General features: G+C 42.6%; 1 protein-coding gene across 3 annotated transcripts in view; it reads right to left on the minus strand.

Annotated features, from left to right (window-relative positions):
* LOC137437884 (plexin-B3) overlaps window positions 1-18,646 on the minus strand; it is a 143,974-nt gene that overhangs the window by 1,769 nt on the left and 123,559 nt on the right. For 2 of the 3 annotated variants that reach the window (XM_068132583.2, XM_078766310.1), the window contains exons 24-37: window positions 11,956-12,056; window positions 11,447-11,643; window positions 11,156-11,331; window positions 10,996-11,062; window positions 10,550-10,696; window positions 10,136-10,313; window positions 9,923-10,029; window positions 9,642-9,744; window positions 9,102-9,253; window positions 6,249-6,406; window positions 5,409-5,556; window positions 5,149-5,213; window positions 4,833-4,902; window positions 2,589-2,660 (exon numbers count right to left, since the gene is read on the minus strand). In XM_068132583.2, the coding sequence (XP_067988684.2) occupies window positions 2,589-2,660; window positions 4,833-4,902; window positions 5,149-5,213; window positions 5,409-5,556; window positions 6,249-6,406; window positions 9,102-9,253; window positions 9,642-9,744; window positions 9,923-10,029; window positions 10,136-10,313; window positions 10,550-10,696; window positions 10,996-11,062; window positions 11,156-11,331; window positions 11,447-11,643; window positions 11,956-12,056 (1,741 nt within the window). Of the gene's footprint in view, window positions 1-2,588; window positions 2,661-4,485; window positions 4,573-4,832; window positions 4,903-5,148; window positions 5,214-5,408; window positions 5,557-6,248; window positions 6,407-9,101; window positions 9,254-9,641; window positions 9,745-9,922; window positions 10,030-10,135; window positions 10,314-10,549; window positions 10,697-10,995; window positions 11,063-11,155; window positions 11,332-11,446; window positions 11,644-11,955; window positions 12,057-18,646 lie in introns of all 3 variants that reach the window. The other variant, XR_013620986.1, reaches the window with a different exon arrangement.

The raw sequence follows: 18,646 nt of genomic DNA on the forward strand, positions 1-18,646 counted from the left end.
CGTGTGTGTGTGTGTGTGTGTGTGTGTGTGTGTGTGTGTGTGTGTGTGTGTGTGTGTGTGTGTGTGTGTGTGTGTGTGTGTGTGTGTGTGTGTGTGTGTGTGTGTGTGTGTGTGTGTGTGTGTGTGTGTGTGTGTGTGTGTGTGTGTGTGTGTGTGTGTGTGTGTGTGTGTTCACAGTCGTGGCCAAAAATATTGCACCTTTTTCAAATAACTCACAATTTTCCCTAAAAATAAGTTGAAATTCACAAAAGCATTTCATCTCCACAATTCTTTATTTTACTGTTAATATTAGAGAACCTTTGTTTTTGATTCAGAACTTATCTCCTTTTAAATCAGAAAATATAATGAAATGGCATTGGCAAAATTATTGACACCGTCAGCTTAATATTTGGTATCACGGCCTTTGGACAAAATAACTGCAGTCAAGCGCTTCCTATAGCCATGAATGAGCTTCCTACACCTCTCTACTGGCAGTTTGGCCCACTCTTCTTGTGCAAACTGCTCCAGTTCTCCCAGATTTGAAGGTGCCTTCTCCCAACTGCTGTTTTCCGATCTCCCCACAGGTGTTCAATGGGATTTAGATCTGGACACATTGCTGGCCACTTCAGAACTGTCCAGCGTTTTGTCTTGAACCCTTCTTGGGTGCTTTTTGAAGTGTGTTTGGGGTCATTCTCCTGCTGCAAGACTCATGACCTTCGACAGAGACCCAGCTTTCTGACACTAGGTTGAACATTGTGCTCCAAAATGCCTTGGTAATCTCCTGATTTCATGATGCCATGCACACATTCAAGGCACCCAGTGCCAGAGGCAGCACAGCAACCCCAAAACATCACTGAACCTGCATCAAATCTTTGACTGTAGGGAAGGTGTTCTTTTCTTTGAAGGCTTCATTTTGTTTTCTGTAAACAGAGAGATGATCTGCTTTACCAAAAAGCTCTAATTTGGTCTCATCTGCCCACAGGACATTCTCCCAGAAGTATTTTGGCTTGTTCAGGTGTGTTTTGGCAAACTCCAGTCGGGCTTTCGTATGTCTCTCTCTCAGCAGCAGTGGGGTCCTCCTGGGTCTCCTTTCATTGGGGTGGTGACGGATGGTGCAAGTTGAAACTGTCGTACCTTGTGTCTGAAGGTCAGCTTGAATCTGTTTGGCAGTTGATCGAGGTGCTTTCTCCACCATTCGAACAAACCTTTGCTGCAATCTTCGATCAAGTTTTCTCTTGCAGCCACATCCAGGGAGGTTGGCTACAGAGCCATGGGCCTTAAACTTCCTGATAACATTGCCTTCTGGTGGACACAGGAACACAAAGGTCTCTGGAGATGGACTTGTAGCCTTGGGATTGTCCATGCTTGGCTACAATCTTGTCTGACCTCATACAATTCTCTGATTTTCTTTCTTTTCTCCATGCTCATTGTGGTACAGCCAGTGACACAAAATAGCAGAACGACTCCTTTTCTCTATTCAAACTGGTTGAATGAATGATTTTTTTTATTGCAGGCACCTGCAACTCATCACAGGTGAGTTTAATTCCAAAGTAAAGGAGAATCACCTGCTTGAAATCTAATTATTTCTAACAACTTCTAAAAGGTGACAATAATATTGTCCGGGCCATTTTAGGATTTCCGTGTGGAATAAGCTAAGATTTAGCAATTTTTTTCAGCTTTTTTGTTTTGTTCCACTGTAATCTAAAGAAATACAAATGTGGATACCAAAAGATTTTTAAATTTCAACAATTTTCTGGAAGAAATGCTGAATTATTTGAAAAAAGTGCAAGGGTGCCAATATTTTAGCCACGACTATATATCTATATATATTAGCGGGTATACAACCCACCCCCACCTCAAGCTCAATTATGAACCTATTATATACAGTAGTAAACTCACTCCCCAAGGAAGCGGCAGAAAGGGTCGTGTTATTATCATCTTTGGGGTATATAGATTACCGTAGATGTCGGCTCGAGTCCGTTAGTCTTTGGTGGACGTGATGAGCATATAATGCCTCAAGGACGTCGGGATTCCTCAATGTATTTCAGTTTAATGTTAAACAGCAGTGGTGACTATTTAAAAGGTAATCATACATGTTTGTGGTTTATAAAAAAAAATTTACTTCCAGAAGGGGTACACCACGAAATGCCCTTAGAAGCTATTTTATACACGTTAACACAGCATTGGTCCAAGGAGGAAAAACCCCCTTGGGGTGAGGAGATATTATTAGTATTAATACTGTTTAGTAATAATGCTATTATCATTAGTCATAAGTTACTTGAGAGTCTTCAATGAAGGACTAGTTGGAGTCTAATGTGATAGTTTTTAAAGTTTGTCTGAAATATTTCCACTTATGACTTTTGTTATTACTTTCATTATTAGAAGCGGCTTTGGAAAAATGTCACGAATAGCAATCTTAACCCCTTTGAGGAGGGGGTGTGGGGGTGGGGGAGTCGAAGTCGCCACAACCTCCATCGTGTGACCCTTAGTCCTGTCAAGTTTGGTTGCGATTGGATAAGTAACGACAGAATATCGTGATCACAAAAACAGACAGACACCAAATTGCATATTTTAGTATGATAGATAATGGGATTAAGACTTTACATCACCTGTGTGTAGTAACGCTGTCCGTACTTGTATAGCTCAGACATGGCAACCTGCCTCAGTTCGCCGGTGTAAGACTGTGGGCAGGGAAGGGGTAGAAATGGCAAGAGCTCTTTTATGCAGAAATGACTATCATCTATTTGTTGTTGGTTTATCCTGATAGTTTTATCATAATGTGTTTCTCCTTTTAGGGTCACAAGGTCAAAGGCCAGACGTCATGTTAAGTAAAATTGATGTTGCTACACCAACTCATGAAAAAGTGATAGGATTTTGAACAAATTTTGTATAAGTATAGATGATGCAAAGATGAACTGATTGGATTATGAGATCATTAGGTCAAAGGTCATGTCAGGTAAAAATGTGATAACTTGAGAACTGCTGAATGGATTTAAATCAAACTTAGTACAAGTATTATAATGATGTTATAATGTGGGCGGAGGCATATCGGGGGATGTCGTGACGTCGAAGTGTGTCGTTCTAGTTTATTTTGTTGGTGTTCTCATCTGAGCATTTAACTCAATGTTGGGATCCCAGGTTCAAGTCTCATATACTGTGTCAATTTGTCTATTTTCTGTTAACATCTTTGATTCCATGTTGGTGTTTTCTACTGTCAATGATGTGTCCTTGGTTAAAACCATTTCACACATTTATACATTTATTACCATGTCCAATGTAAAATTTATTTTGCCATGAGTCTGGGAAGTCCGTGACCGTGTTGTGGAACGTTGGCCGAGGCTCTCACTTTTTCCCTCTAGTATGTTGACAATTGAGGATTCTGGGATTATGTTGCCATTGAAAGTTAGGGGCAGCTGGACCAGGCTGTGATCGCTCGTTAGAGATTATTCGTATCTCACACTTTGCAGGTTTAATTTCACTTGCCACTTGTCAGTTCCGAAGCCTGGATGTTGTCAGGGTCTTGCTGCAGACTGAGGGAGCATGCCCCTTATAAAGAGTGCTGAACACACAAGTAAACTGAAACAGCCCACACCTGATCTTATGTTGAAGGGAAGTCCAACGATGAAGCAACTGGAAATGGTTGGGCCAAGGATGCTGGCTTGAGGAACTCCTATGTTAAAGTTCCTTGTATATCCTTGAGGTTGGATAAGATGAAGTCTAGCAGAGTGTAGGAACCATTAGGGGAGATATATGTTGGGTATCCAACAGCCTGGTTTTATCTTGAATACGGGACTTTTGAAATGACATAATCCACTCCAGAATGCTCGGTGTGCGTGCGCAGAAATCCAAGGAAACTGCCGTGTTCGGGGCAAAATAAATTATTTGATGTGTACGAGATAAGGAATATTACCTGAAATGGCTCAGTTTCTAAAAGAAGCCAAAATATTTGGAAAAGTATCTGAGAGAAAGGGCTGGGCCTCTGCACAACAAAACATTTGGAAACGTTTCTCAGGTTGCCGAATGGGGCCAGTGCAAGGCCTGAGTGGGCGGTTGTGTGCTGCACAAACTCACGACGGATCGCTACCAGTGAATGGACTGTGTATCTGGATTAGGTTCTTTTGAAAACTGATGGGAAGGACATAGCTGGGGCTTGCGAATCTACAGGGGATGTTTGCATCTCTTGCTAAAATGTGTGTGTTTTTTAATATATCCATCACTGTGTCCACAAGCTTCTATTACCAGGAAATGGTATGAGCCCGACAAGTCTCATCCACGGATATTTCTCGTGTTCCTATATTTCCGTGAGTCCGATTTGCATCCAGGAACAACAATTATGGCTAACCATTTTGAAATTGCCACTCTTTCCTCTGCATGCTGAAAAAGACGATTTTTCAATCACAGATTAAAACGGCAAGTTAAAAGTGCCCGACTAGCAGAACCGAGTCACTGTAAACACACGCACACACACGCACAGCATGTGCAAAAAGCCTTGTTTAGCATTCATACGTCATGTTGAAAGTCCCGTAATGACCCAAAAGGATTTCACCGCAAGAAACACCATGGTGAGTGGTTTAAGGAATGATGCCAAGCCAACTGGAATGTTGGCAGTTGAAGTCACCACAGATGAAAGAAGAGGGTGAGGGGATGAGGTGGGGTGGGAGAGATAGAAGGAAATTGAAGTTTGCTGAGAAGGCCTCATACATAGAGGCATCACAAATGAGAGGGCGATTATACAATACACGAGACATTTCTGCGGTGACAGAGATGAAAGTGTAATTGATTATTTTTGTTTGTTTTTAGCCTTATAATTTTGCTAAATGAAAATACTGGCCATTGTGTAGAGGTTTCTGTACCTGTTGTTCAAGCCAGTTGTTGAACTCCTGTTCTGTTGGGGCCAGTTGATTAGCCACGTGCTCGTAGTAACTGCAGACACAGGGAGATGGATATTAAAACGGCTGGTAAAGGTGCGGGAGCAGTGTCCAGGTTGTTTAGAATCTTCACTCAGCAGTTTACCTGTTATTGTTTACGCATGTAAATACTATTGCCAATAGATATTTACTTGATGTACCAAACAGGGAAACATAAAAGGCAAATAGATGACATATTATACCAAATGAACCCCCTCGTGTTTTTTGGGAGGTTTCTTTTCAGTTCACTCCAACCACTTACTTATCCACCAGATGACGACACCGAGGCAATTCCCTTGCAAAAAGGAGGCGATGAGTGGGAGTGTCCTGGAATGAGAGTTGCCTCGCAGTAATCCGGCAAAGAGGAAAATGTAAGTGATCAAAGAAGGAGAAAGAGCTTTTACCCGAAGAATGCAGCTTCTCTAACTTGTGTACAAAATTCTAGCAGGGAGCGGCAAATTGGAAAAGTGCTTGCAGGGCACGTTTTCACAGTTGAAACGGACGGAGGGTAATCAATCCTACCTTGGTGATTTTTTGGTCGTAGTTGGAGCAAAAGTCCATGAAGGTTTGTGAGATGATGTCCAGTGTGGATTGAAGTTCCGGCCTAATCTCGACATCGAAGGCAAGGCTTGGGTCCTTCAGGAGTTGGACCCAGAACCGCAACGCCAGGCTGTGACCACAACCGCCACCTCGTTACAAAATTGCATTGCACATCAACATCACAACATTAACTATTATCGTTTGAAGCCTGCAAGGTCACATGTTATCTCATTCACAAACACTTGGTCTTTGCTTCTTTCCAAGATGCACATTCTTTTATGTTATATTTAATTTTTATTTCATGTTTCATGTTGTTTATCAACTGTTGCATCATGAGCAGTTGTTTTTATTTATTTATTTACAGGAGCAAGGCTCATTGAAGAGAAAGGACAATGGGACAAACATCCAGTGATTTAACAACCAGGATACGGAAGGGAGGAGGGGAGGAAACACCAAGATGGTTGGGCTAGGAAAAGTTAATGGTGGTAATAAAGATCATGGGACATTATTAGGGATAGCAAGATGCAAGATTCGATTTTTTCCAAGATGGTGCCTGTACCACGTTATCTATGACATCATAATTATCATTAAAAACTATGGCGGAGAAGTCGCTTCTCTGGTCAAAATTTCGTGTCCATCTGACTAACAGTTGTAGAGAATTTTTTCATACTGATCAGATCAAGCGTTGTACTTGTCGAAATATGACATATGACGTCATAATGAAGGCACTGATGACAATTGTTTAAGAAGGTGAGTGTGTTGTATTGAAATGTGTGCTGCTATTGAGCTTCAGGGATGGAGTCCTGGTGTATCATAGCGCACCTGTTGCTCTTCCAAATGTGCACAATATCTGTGCTGACCCCATAATTTGATGCCTGCTGATCTAGGAAGTCAAAAAACATCTTGATCCCTGGGGGAGCCGGGCCATCCAGGCTGTGTATCGCCTTGAACGCATCCTGCATCAGTTCCTGGATTCCCATCTAGAGAGAAGAAAAAACCACATCTCATATTAAGGGTTTTTACAGTTCACAAAAATCCAAAATCTTTCATCTCCAAACCCTCATTCTTTGTACTTAATTGCACTCAATTGCTCCTGGACCCTGTCTTTTGCACCTGAGAAGGTAGAGACATTTCTAACAACCTTCGACTTTGATTCTGCAACTGGAGCGGACGGCATCAGCTCGCGTATCATAAAAACCTGCTCTGTTCTTTCTGCTCTGCTCACTCTATCATTTGCCCTAAGTTATCTTCCACCTGCCTGGAAGTCATCAAACATCACTGCCTTACATCAACTAGAACGGCACTCGGTGGAGCGCATCCCTCCGCCGGGCTGAAAAGTTTATGTTTTTGTATCCCATCGATAGGCTGGATCTGGACCTGAACCAAAATCTAATCGGCTTGTTCTTGTCACCGACGAAACTCATCCACCAAGTTTTGTCATAACACGTCCACAACATTTTGAGATATCAAGATATTGGTTCACGAGTTATCAAACAGAGTGACCACTATATTCGTCATGGGTGTGTGTCTGTGTGTTTGTCTGTCTGTCCACAGCATAACTACCTGATGAAATCATCCGATCTTGATGAAACTTGGGTGGGAGGTTGATATCATGATCTAGTTGTGTCCTGCCTAGAGTGGGCGTATTGCGCTCATTGTGGGCGGAGCCACACCCGACAAAGATGTCTTTTTAGGGGGTAATCGAGTTCAAGCTACATCTTCTCCGAGGGAGTTGGTGGAATCTGACAGGGGTTTCGATATTTGGTTAGGCCAATGTCATGTGTCTAGCCCCACGGAGCTCGACTTTTCATTTTCGCCCCAAGGTCAAGGTCACAAGGTCACGAAATTTAGAAAAGTCGATTTTTGATGGTTTTATTACATTGTTCGCTTCCTGATAGGGTGAAATGTCGTACATGATCTTATATCATCACATACATCATGAAATACAAGTTTTCCAACTAATTTCAGAATCTTCGACCTTTGACATTTCAAGATCACAAAGGTCAAATTTTCAAAGATGTCGGAATCGAACCAAATTTTCGGTATTGTGTAGCTAACTAACCTCATAACTGATAATACATTCCTATTTATATATTTTCAATGTCGGTTTTGACCTTTGTCATTGAATACCGCTCGCTCGTGAACCATCGTCGTCTCCTGACTTGTCATGTTATATTATCGTTTTTGGCCACAACTCTCAATGGTGAAGAATCACTTTTAAAATTATTGTATCTGGATTCAGATCTTCATCAAAATCTAACCAATTCGTCCTTATCACACATCCAACCGGTTCACCAAATTCCATCCAAATCCGTCCACAACATTTTGAGATATCCTGCTCACAGACAGATAGGGGTGAAGGCCTAACCTCCATCCTCCTTTGGTGGCAGAGGTAAAAATAGGTGCAAAAAAACGATCTCCTTAACTACAGACCTATCATCTTGCTTCCAATCATCAGCAATATCATGGAATCCATCATCACAGTCGACATAAAATCCTTCCCCTTCTCCATTGGCCTCTTTCACATCGGTTCAAATTCAGACCAGGTCACTCTGCCTTGGACATACTGCTCCTCTCTCCAAACAATGGTTGGAGGCCCTCAATATCAGACATGGGATCAGAACGGTTTAAGAAGATGTCAAAATGGGTGTTGATATTGAGCCTCGGGGATGAAGTTCTGCTGTAGCATGGAGACATCTTTCTTGGGCAAACCACATTTCTCAGTTGAACTCCAAAGCCGCCTGCCGACTGGGCATCCTCCGTCGTACAATGTCTTTCCTCAGCACACCCGAACTCTTCTCCACCTACAATGCCTTCTTCCGCAGCTTCATTGAGTACTGCTCCTCACTTTGGGTTGGTACACCTGCCTCACACTTTGCTCAGCTTGATGCTGTGAAAACCGCCGATGTCAAAATCATTGGAATCCCCCACGTTGAACCTGAGTCTCTGGGCCTATAACTTTCACATCACAGTCAAGATCTGTGGTCTCTGACATCTCTTTTATGGTCTTGCACCCTCTGCCCTTTCCTTGCTCTCCTCCCCACTCCCCTTCCCCAGGTTCCGCAAGGTGCATGCAGTCTGCCAATAACTGCCTTTGGTGAAACTCCCAAAATTCCGATTCACTGCTCACCTCCACTCATTGGTTCCTTTTTTTTTTTCTTATTCATTTATTTATTTATTCCCATCGCCTGTGGAACCAACTTCCACATTCTCTTCAATCTCATTCTTCCCTCCAATGCTTCAACACAGCTGATCACCATCATTTCAGGTCATCGCCCATCCACAACGATCTTTTCTACCCCCCATTAATCCTCCCCAAGCCCACCTCTTTCCGAGTTTCCAATTTTTCCTTCCACTTCTGTGATTGAGAGCTTGTGGCCATATCCATCTAGTTCACCCTGTGCCGTTCCCTAGCCCTTATTCTTCCCCACATCCCTTATTTTTTCCCGAGTCTCCCTCTATTTTTGTCCCTCCACCCTGCTGTTGTTGTGTCCCTCCTCTCTTTATACTGTTCTTTTCGTTCTGTTACATCTTGATCTGGTCCATGTTCTCGCTCCTTCAAAAACATTTACATTGATGCGTTTGAAAAACTGGACCAGTAGTGTTTGAATAAGAGCAATATGCAAGAACATGAAATATCCTAGGTGTTGTTTGATATTCCTGGTGCATTCATACCTTGAAGGAAAGTAAGCGGGTGAGGTAAATCTCCGGAATGGCGGTGCCATGGTGTTTCTCACAGCCACCTACCCTTCGCCTTTCCTCCTCCTCCTCTGCTTCCTTGATCAAATGCCACGGCTGGAGTGAGTCTGGACTCATCAGTGGAATTCCTGGTCCCCAGGCACACCCATTCGACTTAGATTGTGTACGATCAATGAGAACATTAAGGAATGATTGAGGGAGTGTAAGAAAGAAAGACCAAGGAATGTGACAGAAAATGGAACTGCTTCATTTTTTAGGATTCCCTCCCCCTCTGTATTGAGAGAGAGTTTTAAAAGGTAAAAGAAAGTGCTAATTTATGATATTTTGCTCACTCAAGCTCAGGCAGGTGTGTGCTGTACTTATAACTCTGTTCTACCACACAGGCCTAATCGTCTCAAGATGTGGCTCATGCGTCAGCTTGAACAGTCATACTCATGTAGACAGTCTTTTATAGCCACACGTTACCTTTGAGCCCAAACCTGTAATGGATGAATTTTGTATGATCAACAAACTCACTTTCGCCAAGGAGGGACCTTCGATTGGGGCCAGGCAAAGGTGGAGCACCTGGAGTAAACTGAGATGATTGTGGGACAAGCATCATTGTTGTCTTGTCCCAGATCTGTTGGTAAGGCCGACGTGAATCATAGGGGTGGTGGGTAAAGAAGACGAAGGGTGGGTAGGTGAGGATTTGAGAATAACCATGAAGTCACGACGGATTTTCAGTTTTGATATCTTAATGCATGTGTCAGGTACAGGTGATCTGGCGATATGGCTGTGTGACCATGTAAATCACTCACGTTGTAATGTTTGAGTGTGTTACAACGAATGTATGATTGGTTAACCTCGGACGTCTGATCAATGTCAGAGAGGGCAAGACCCGTGGCCCCACCCAATGAGCGAAGTTCTGAAAGATACAGGGAACATCAAGTATAGAATACACCCTAATAAAAAGTAAGACTTCAGTATTATCCGTACGGTATATGGAGTGCACGCAGACATGTAAGCCGTACCAAGCGTGAGTGATTCAGGGTCAGGCAGCTCGGAGAATGGAGTGCCCGGGTAGAGCTGGTCGAGGATCTTGTGCTTGACCTGCCCGATGCTGTCGCAATCTAGTACCATGATGTCTAACAGCTGCTGGCCTGCTGGGCCTCCAGGTCCCCCCTCCTCTTGCTTGATGACTTTTATGGTCTATGGCATTGATGAAGCCGGGGAGGGGATTAGAGGCATTGGTGCTGCTGCTACGTAGGTGGTGCTTATGTCATGGGTGCATATTTCTGACCTATTCAAATGCTGAGGTAGTGAAATATTTATTTTCACCAATTTTTGTTTCATTTTTGGAAAGCTTGCATTATTTTAAACCCCAGTCCAGCTGCACCCAATGATATTTTTGGGGCTAGGGCACACGCCCAGGCCTGAGTTCTTACCAAGTGGCGGTTGTCCACATGCGTGCACAACAAGGAGCTCTCTGCCAGTGTGAAGTGCGCACGCTGCAGCACACAATCCACTGGGCCAAGGCCAATCTGGGTTCGAAGTGCCAGGAAGAGCATGAACACGTTCTTGCCCACAGAGTCCTGCACAGCACAGCATGTCATGGTATGCAATGACATGTTAATATGGAATGAAGAACTAGTCTTGCTGGTGAGGGCCAGTGTCTGTCTGCGTCGGTAGACAAGTACAACAATGGATCAAATCGACAGGACATTGATCGAGGTATGCTAACCTCCATGGGAGGCAAGAAGCTGACATTTCGGGAGTTAACCTTTTGTTAGCGCACTGTGGAACCCGAGGTAGGTATTTGGTTACCAAGTGGTCCCACAAGGCAGCCAGAACCATATTGGATTGCTAACATGGGAGAAGAACAAGGCCATACCCTGAGACTGTTGAACAAACAAACAGACATCCAGTTCGTCAGCATTTTCTCCACCACCGTCTCAGTCCTGCAAAACAGCATACACGACACCGTTACCACCCACGCTTGCGCATTAATACCGTTTTGTACAACGCACGCTCTCTACCCGATCCCCATGCACCTGCGGAACAGCAGCTTTGGTTTCCGCTCGACATTGTTGCTGATGAAGTCTGTAATGAGACAGAGCAGGACACGCCACAGAAAGGCTGGGCGGTCCAGCAACGCCACTGTAGTGAGGGACGCGATGTGACCACGATCGGACTGCTGAAGCTGGGACTTATCCAACGTCTGTAGGAACTGAAGCCAAACAACCTTTTATTCTTCCTGCTCTCTCTGATTTCAGAACGTTCTTTCCAACCTTTGAGTATGAAAATGTATGTCATAACAAAAAAAAATTAAACTATCACAATACCTTCACCATGAAGGCCTCATTGTCAAGAAGGCGTTGGAACTTCATGTCGCTGGCACTGGTTGGTGGTGCCCGGTAGTTTAACAGAAGCTTTCGCTGAGCCAAGGGGAAGAGCATTCGCTCCAAGTATCGTCCATATGGAAGCAAAGGCATGCCGGTCACGTCCAGCTGGTTACTTAGCTCTGGTACCTGCATAAAATCTATGCACATCAAAAGCGCACCCTCACAAAGGGTTGCAAAAACCTATGAATACATCAATGCATGATGTGCATGCCCAGTGTAGGTGGAAGAAAATGGAGAAGATAATTGAATGTTTTTTAAAGTAAAAAACAACATTTCTTTGCAAAAACATGGTCTTTATTATTTGTCATAATAAAGAAAACCCATCAATTTGCTGGAGTAATACAGGACACACACACACACACACACACACACACACACACACACACACACACACACACACACACACACACACACACACACACACACACACACACACACACACACCTTACCAGCAAACTCCCTCCTGCATTGCTCCCTGACGTCATCCTCCAACTGCCCCATCACCATAAGTATCTGTTCGTAGCGTCGCTTTGCTCGACGTCCCTTGTAGCTGCGAGGCCCATACATGTGCCGAGTTTGCAATTTGATCACTTCTTTAACTAATAAATGTTATTAGTAAGTTATCTGTCTACAAAGTACTACACGGAGTTGGAACCAAATCATTACTTTCAAGTCTCAAGTCAAGCCAAAGTCATTTTTCCCAAGCACAAGTTGGTATATTCAAGTCTCATTACTTCATTTTTGCTGTATTTTAAATACCAGCAACGGTACCCATGCTACGGGCAGGGCTTCAATTGGGAGGCCCAAATGAAAAGGCAAAATATCAGAAATTGAAGGTTTTTTTTATTTTAAACGATTTATATAAACATCCATTAAATCATATCACACGCAAATCATCAAAATCTAAACAGTATTTGTAGAATTTCAATAAAAGCTACATCTCTGTTCATATCGGGAAATATTATTCCATCGTGTTTGGAAAAACTGGAAAATTGGAAAAATTGGAAAAACAATATAGCCTATTTTACTCCAGGGGGTCCCAGGATTACCCACCCAAAATATCGTTGCGATCGATTCAGCCGTTTTTGCGGTACCTGCGGACGGACGGACAGACAGAAATTTGGTGAATTATAGTAAGATACTAATATGACCCGACTGCAAAGCCGCAATGAGCCGGCGAAGCCAAAGCCTCTTGCCACTATTTTACCCATCACTATGGCATCAGTAGGTTAGGTAGTTGGTAGTAGGTAGGTGTAGTAGGTACCGTACCTAGTTCAAAATGACACCCTTTGCATTCTGGATGAGATTAAAATTTATAAAATCTCCTTGATTAATTCAGTGAATTCCGTCTCAACTTCAGATATTTCCGGGCGTGAAAAACTATTCCCTACGGCCGCGAGATTTCTAAAAAATAATTCTTCGCCAATTTTAGAATATTTGACGCCGTTTTCAGCCTCCGAAACGCGTAATAAGCTTTTTTGAAATATTTTTTTCAAATGCTCGAATCTCATTGGTTCCGGTGTTTGGTGAAGATTTTCGTTGAAGATAACCAGATAACCAGATCATCGTTGAAGATAACATGGACAGGTCTTAAAGTATTTTAATTACAAATTAGAGGTGCATAAGAATGTGAATCAAACAAAGACGGGTGAAACAAACTCCTATTGAACTTTTTCGCAATTTTTTTATGCATACTTCCGCATCCACAAGATGGCGGCCTCCATGGAGCGATTTGGTTCGTCAAAGCTTCGAAATTCTCAAAGGACACAGCAAAATCTGGCTTTTCAACATAATACGTACGCGTTCATTCACAGTACTGGCTTCGCCGGCTACTAAATATATATATATTAATTTTTTATTTTTTTTTCAATACAAAGTCAAGACTTGTGGAAGAGCTAGAACATGGAATGGATCAGGACACAACATAACAAAAGGAACAGCAGGAATGAAGGACAACAAGGGATGTGGGTAAGAATGAGGGCTAGGAGAGAACACAGGGGTGGATAACATGGACACAGGAGCAAATCTCAGGAAGGAAAAAAAATGAAATTTGGAGAAGGGGGGGGGGGGTGCAGAGTAAAACTGACAAAACAAAACTTCCTGGAAGAGCTGAAGAGGGGGCACATAGCTTTGTGTTGAGACTTTTACTTGGTCAAATAATTATTAACCTAGGAACGATTAGCCTGTCCACCATGGTCATCATATGGGTCCAAAAGTTAAGCGATTGGACAACCAGGTTGAAATGTGGGTTAGAGAAACTCACTGGATTCTTCAAAAAGACCTTAATTTTCTATATGAATCGTTCAGAAGTTGAATTTTGGATAATGCAGACATTTGATAAATCCATATAATTGCCACCAAGATGTGCAATGTACTTATGAACGTCCGGTTAACTTAGACTTATTTATTTTATTTTTAAATATTTTTTTCTAATCTAATTTTTTTTAACGCAAACAAATTGTCTTTTTGTGCATTTTATGCCAGGTAACAAACGGAGCGGTTTCCAAGTCTTGAATAACATGTACACGTCCCTCATCTTTAATTGTTGTAAATATAATGTCTTTCATTAAAATATATTTTGAAGTAACGAGGTCAGGGTCATATATTTTGAAGAAACGATGATGGATGATGGGGAGATGATGATGATTGGGAGATGGATGATGATGGATGGTGGGAGATGATGGATGATGGAGATTTGATGGATCGTTCAGAAAAATAAGAGTTGGTATGACGGTATTAAATCAAACTAGTGAGATACCCATGCTACGCACTGGGGGTGAGAGACCGGAAGCAAACAGGAAATGCAGATACGGCGAATGCTAAAGCATGAAACCAATAAATTCCACATTCCTGTGGCACCCTCAGTCGCACATCAGACATGGACAGCAAGTTCGTGAAGGACTTTCATGAAAAACGTACCCGTTCGCAAACAAATGGGTACGTTCACGTATAGAAACATCGATCGTGGGACCGCGGCGAATCTGCATATGGCGATCCGCGAAGTTCACGTTTAGAAGGTAGAAACCTACACGGCATGTCGTCATTTACTTGAACTCGATATCTCTTTTTTCATTCCAAACAACATAACTCCAATCACAAATTAATCACAAAATAAACTTTTAACAACAATGTTAATGTTTCCTTCATTTTAAAAACTACCAAATCAACAGTTAAAAGGATTTTCAGCCGATAGGTGTTACGGTCTTGACAAGATCGATGGAGACAGCGATCTGTTAGCGTGTACACCACCCAAATAGCTATGTGGAATTCTCTCATGTAGAGATTAAACTCACGTCGTTTGAACTTTGGCCGAGGTCATTATTTATTTTGAATGATGTTTATATACGAATCAAAAACAAGATAATTGGTTTTGGGTCGTCCTTTCCACATATCTCGTGGGATTGTGAGTTGGAGAGACGACCGTGATGGCGGGGAGGGGGCTGGCATTCTCTCAAGCAGGGATTCAACCTACGTCCTTATAGTAAGGGAAACATGTGAAAATCTGTTAACTAAATTGTTACCAAAAAATTTCTTCACCAATATGTTTGTAAAGGTGTGTAATAACATGTGTTAAAATGTTGAAGGTCAACTCCCGTGGGAAACCCAGAAAAAAAGCTGTTGAATTCGGGTACTGAAAAATTATTTTCGAGAATTTTTATTTTTTTTAATCGGCCCTTAAGTAACTTATGAGGGGTCAAATAAGGGTTTTTCATGATTCTGAGTTGATTGTTAACATTTATATTTCACCACAGACACTCCTTTGTGGAAAAATAATTTCTAAATATATCTCATTTTCTACTTTGCAGGACATGGAGTCTAGCAATATGGATGAAGACGTTACTCCACCTGTGCTCAATTGCTTCATCTGTGCACGCTCGGATACACCAGCTGAAAGGCTCATACAGGCAACTCCAAAGGGATACTCAACTTTATTGAAACAAGCAGAAACTGTCGAAAATGTTACTGTTGTGGAACGTATGAAGGAGGCTCAAAAGGAAGGAAAACTGAGGTACCACCAGAAGTGTAAAAATGATCTGTACAACAACTTTGTTGCAACCACCAAGAAGTCAGCTCAAGCATCAAAGGCAGAGAAAGAGTCATCAAAGTTGAAGAGAAGACGCACTACTTGTGAGTTCAGTTCATCAACTGGCTGCAGTTCTAGAAGATCACAGTCAGTTGACCTCCTGTATAAGGATGTATGCATTCTTTGCAACCAACCAGCCCAGCTCTACAAAAATAATCCAGCACAAGCTAGAAAGAAATACAGAGTGCCAGATAATTTGACTGCAGATACACTGAAGGCAAGCTTGCTGAAGACAGCACGGAGTCGCGGGGATGACTGGGGCACTGAAGTCACTGGACGCCTGGAAGGGATCAACGACTTGGTAGCAGAAGAAACACTGTACCATTTGCGATGCAAACTTATGTTTGCGAGAGGTGACAGTTTGTCCAAGACTGATGAGGAAGGATAAAGGAAGAGAGGACAGAGGAGTATTGATGAGGAGCGAGAGGCAGTTTTTATTGAATTCTGCGAATGGTTAGACTCAGAATTAGAGCATGGGGTAATGAACATGGACCAAGTCCATGAAAAGCTGCAGGAGTTTGATCAGTCACCAGAGAAGAGCCTTTCTTATTCAAAGCATTGGCTAAAGATAAAACTTCTAGAGAAATACGAAGACACCTTGTATTTCACAACACAGGAAAGAAGGGCAGATGTACTCTGTCTCAAAGATGGCACCGACAATATTCTGCGAGTGCATCATGCTAATCTTGACCATGGAGATGAGAAGACTCAGATCATAAAGACGGCACTCAAGTTCATATCCAATGATATTGCCTTGATTGATTTAGGTCCAAAGTCATACCCCACCACACACAGTATGACTGACATCGATAGTCAGCTGACACTTGTTCCTGCAAGCCTTCAGATGTTCTTGAGACCGATTGTCAAGACAGACGAAAGAGTTGCCGTTTGGGGGCAGAATTTTATTAAGGCCTGTCGACCTCGGTCTGGAGTATTGCCACACCAAATGGGGCTTGCCATACAACTTGATCATAGATTTGGGTCAAAATGGATGCTCAACAAGTTCCACCGGCTGGGATACACTGAGTCTTACACGGAGACACAAAACTACAAATACTGCTTCCTTAATAGTAGGAGTGGAGATGATGTTCCAGATACTTCTGGCACTCTTGACACCATTGTGGAGGAAACCGATGAACAGATCAATGATGAGGTTGCGGTTGATGCTGCGCTTGAGGATCAATCAGTGATGACAGCCAAAGTGCCAGCCAGTGAAAGTGAATTGTCAAGTAATGATCAGGTGGTCTTTATGGAGGTTGGGGAAACAAACAATGCAGTCATTCAGTTTGTTGGAGACAATATAGATTTAAACATTGTCTCTATTCACGGAAACACTCCCTTTCACTCAATGGGTTGGATCGAAGTCACCTCTCCGGCACCACCTTTGCCAGATCCACAGACAACAGCAGCTTTCCCCCGGGTGAAGTTGAAGGCACTCGACAAACTAAGATCCTGAGAGGAACTGAAGTAAAGATTATTCCATTTACGAACAGGAAACAGATAGGAACGAACGCGATCATGTTTCTCCCCCTCGCTGAGCTTTCCTCCTCCCTGGCTCATGATCAGCCACTCCTCACTCCAGGTGACACACTCTGGGCAGCGGGGTGGGTGATCAAAGCCAACGATCCTGAGTTCCCACACTCCAACTGGAATGGCTGGATGAAGAGAATCCATGCTAATGATGCAAAGCAGAGCACACAGATCGAGTTCCTCCCAGTTATTGAAGGAGACCCTAATGACCTCAACACCATCTTCACCACTCTGAAAGAGTGCATACGGCGCGCTGGGGTCGCTATAGTGACCTTTGATCTTCCGATTTGGCTGAAGGCTGTGAATATAATAAAGCAGGCAAATCTACCCGTCATTCCAAGGTTGGGTGGTTTTCACCTGCTGAAGTCTTATCTTGGATCAATGGGTAACATCATGGAAGATTCTGGACTACTAGATGTGATCCAGTTGATCTATCCTGGAAGTACGACAGCCAACCAGTATTATATATGTATGTGAAATAAAAGCTACTTTGTGTGTAAATGTAAAAGTGAAAATATAAATGTTAACAATCAACTCAGAATCATGAAAAACCCTTATTTGACCCCTCATAAGTTACTTAAGGGCCGATTTTAAATAAAAAAAATTCTCGAAAATAATTTTTCCGTACCCGAATTCAACAGCTTTTTTTCTGGGTTTCCCACGGGAGTTGAACTTCAACATTTTAACACATGTTATTACACACCTTTACAAACATATTGGTGAAGAAATTTTTTGGTAACAATTTAGTTAACAGATTTGTGAAATATCTCATAAAATGCCCTTACTATTATAAAAGGTCTTTGTCTGAGGTCACCGAGTCTGATCGGTGCAGCCATGCAGCACAGCTGTGCAGCGTTCGGTGCAGCCGTTTGTGCGGCACCCGGGAAAATAACGTCATGCAGGACTCCAAACCTGAAAATGCTGGAGGCCAAAGCTGAAATTGGAAAAACAATATAGCCTATTTTACTCCAGGGGATCCCAGAATTACCCACCCAAAATATCGTTGCGATCGGTTCAGCCGTTTTTGCGGTACCTTCAATCGGACGGACAGACAGACAGACAGACAGACATTTGGTGAATTATAGTAAGAAGCACTGTACAATGTATTTTGTCTATCACATGTCGTGTACTCGGTAGACGGTCCGTAAAGCAATTTGAATATTTTCAGCCATGAAGTCGGCAAGATAGGCACTGATCTCCATGGCGATGCAAAGAGTGAGTGGTGGCAGAGTGCGGTCGTCTCACATGTAATATATGTGTGTACGCTAAGACACTATATGTAGTGTGTTGTGGCACTGCCGCCCAAATTTTAATTTTAATGCCATCCAATTGTCATTTATCAAATTTATTTACCCCATTTGCCGCATCTATTTACCTTATGTTTGATTGAAGAATGACTGAGATTGTTCAATAATCGAGGGGACAAATTTAATTTTTTTTAAATGTTTCATATCCCGTTCAGTTTAATTTGAAGCCAAAGTTGCAGCAAGCAAGTGAAAAAGTTACTCCATTGGATATGGCTTGTT

This window comes from Myxine glutinosa, chromosome 12 (genome assembly GCF_964187855.1).
Source record: "Myxine glutinosa chromosome 12, kmMyxGlut1.1, whole genome shotgun sequence".
Lineage (NCBI taxonomy): Eukaryota > Metazoa > Chordata > Myxini > Myxiniformes > Myxinidae > Myxine > Myxine glutinosa.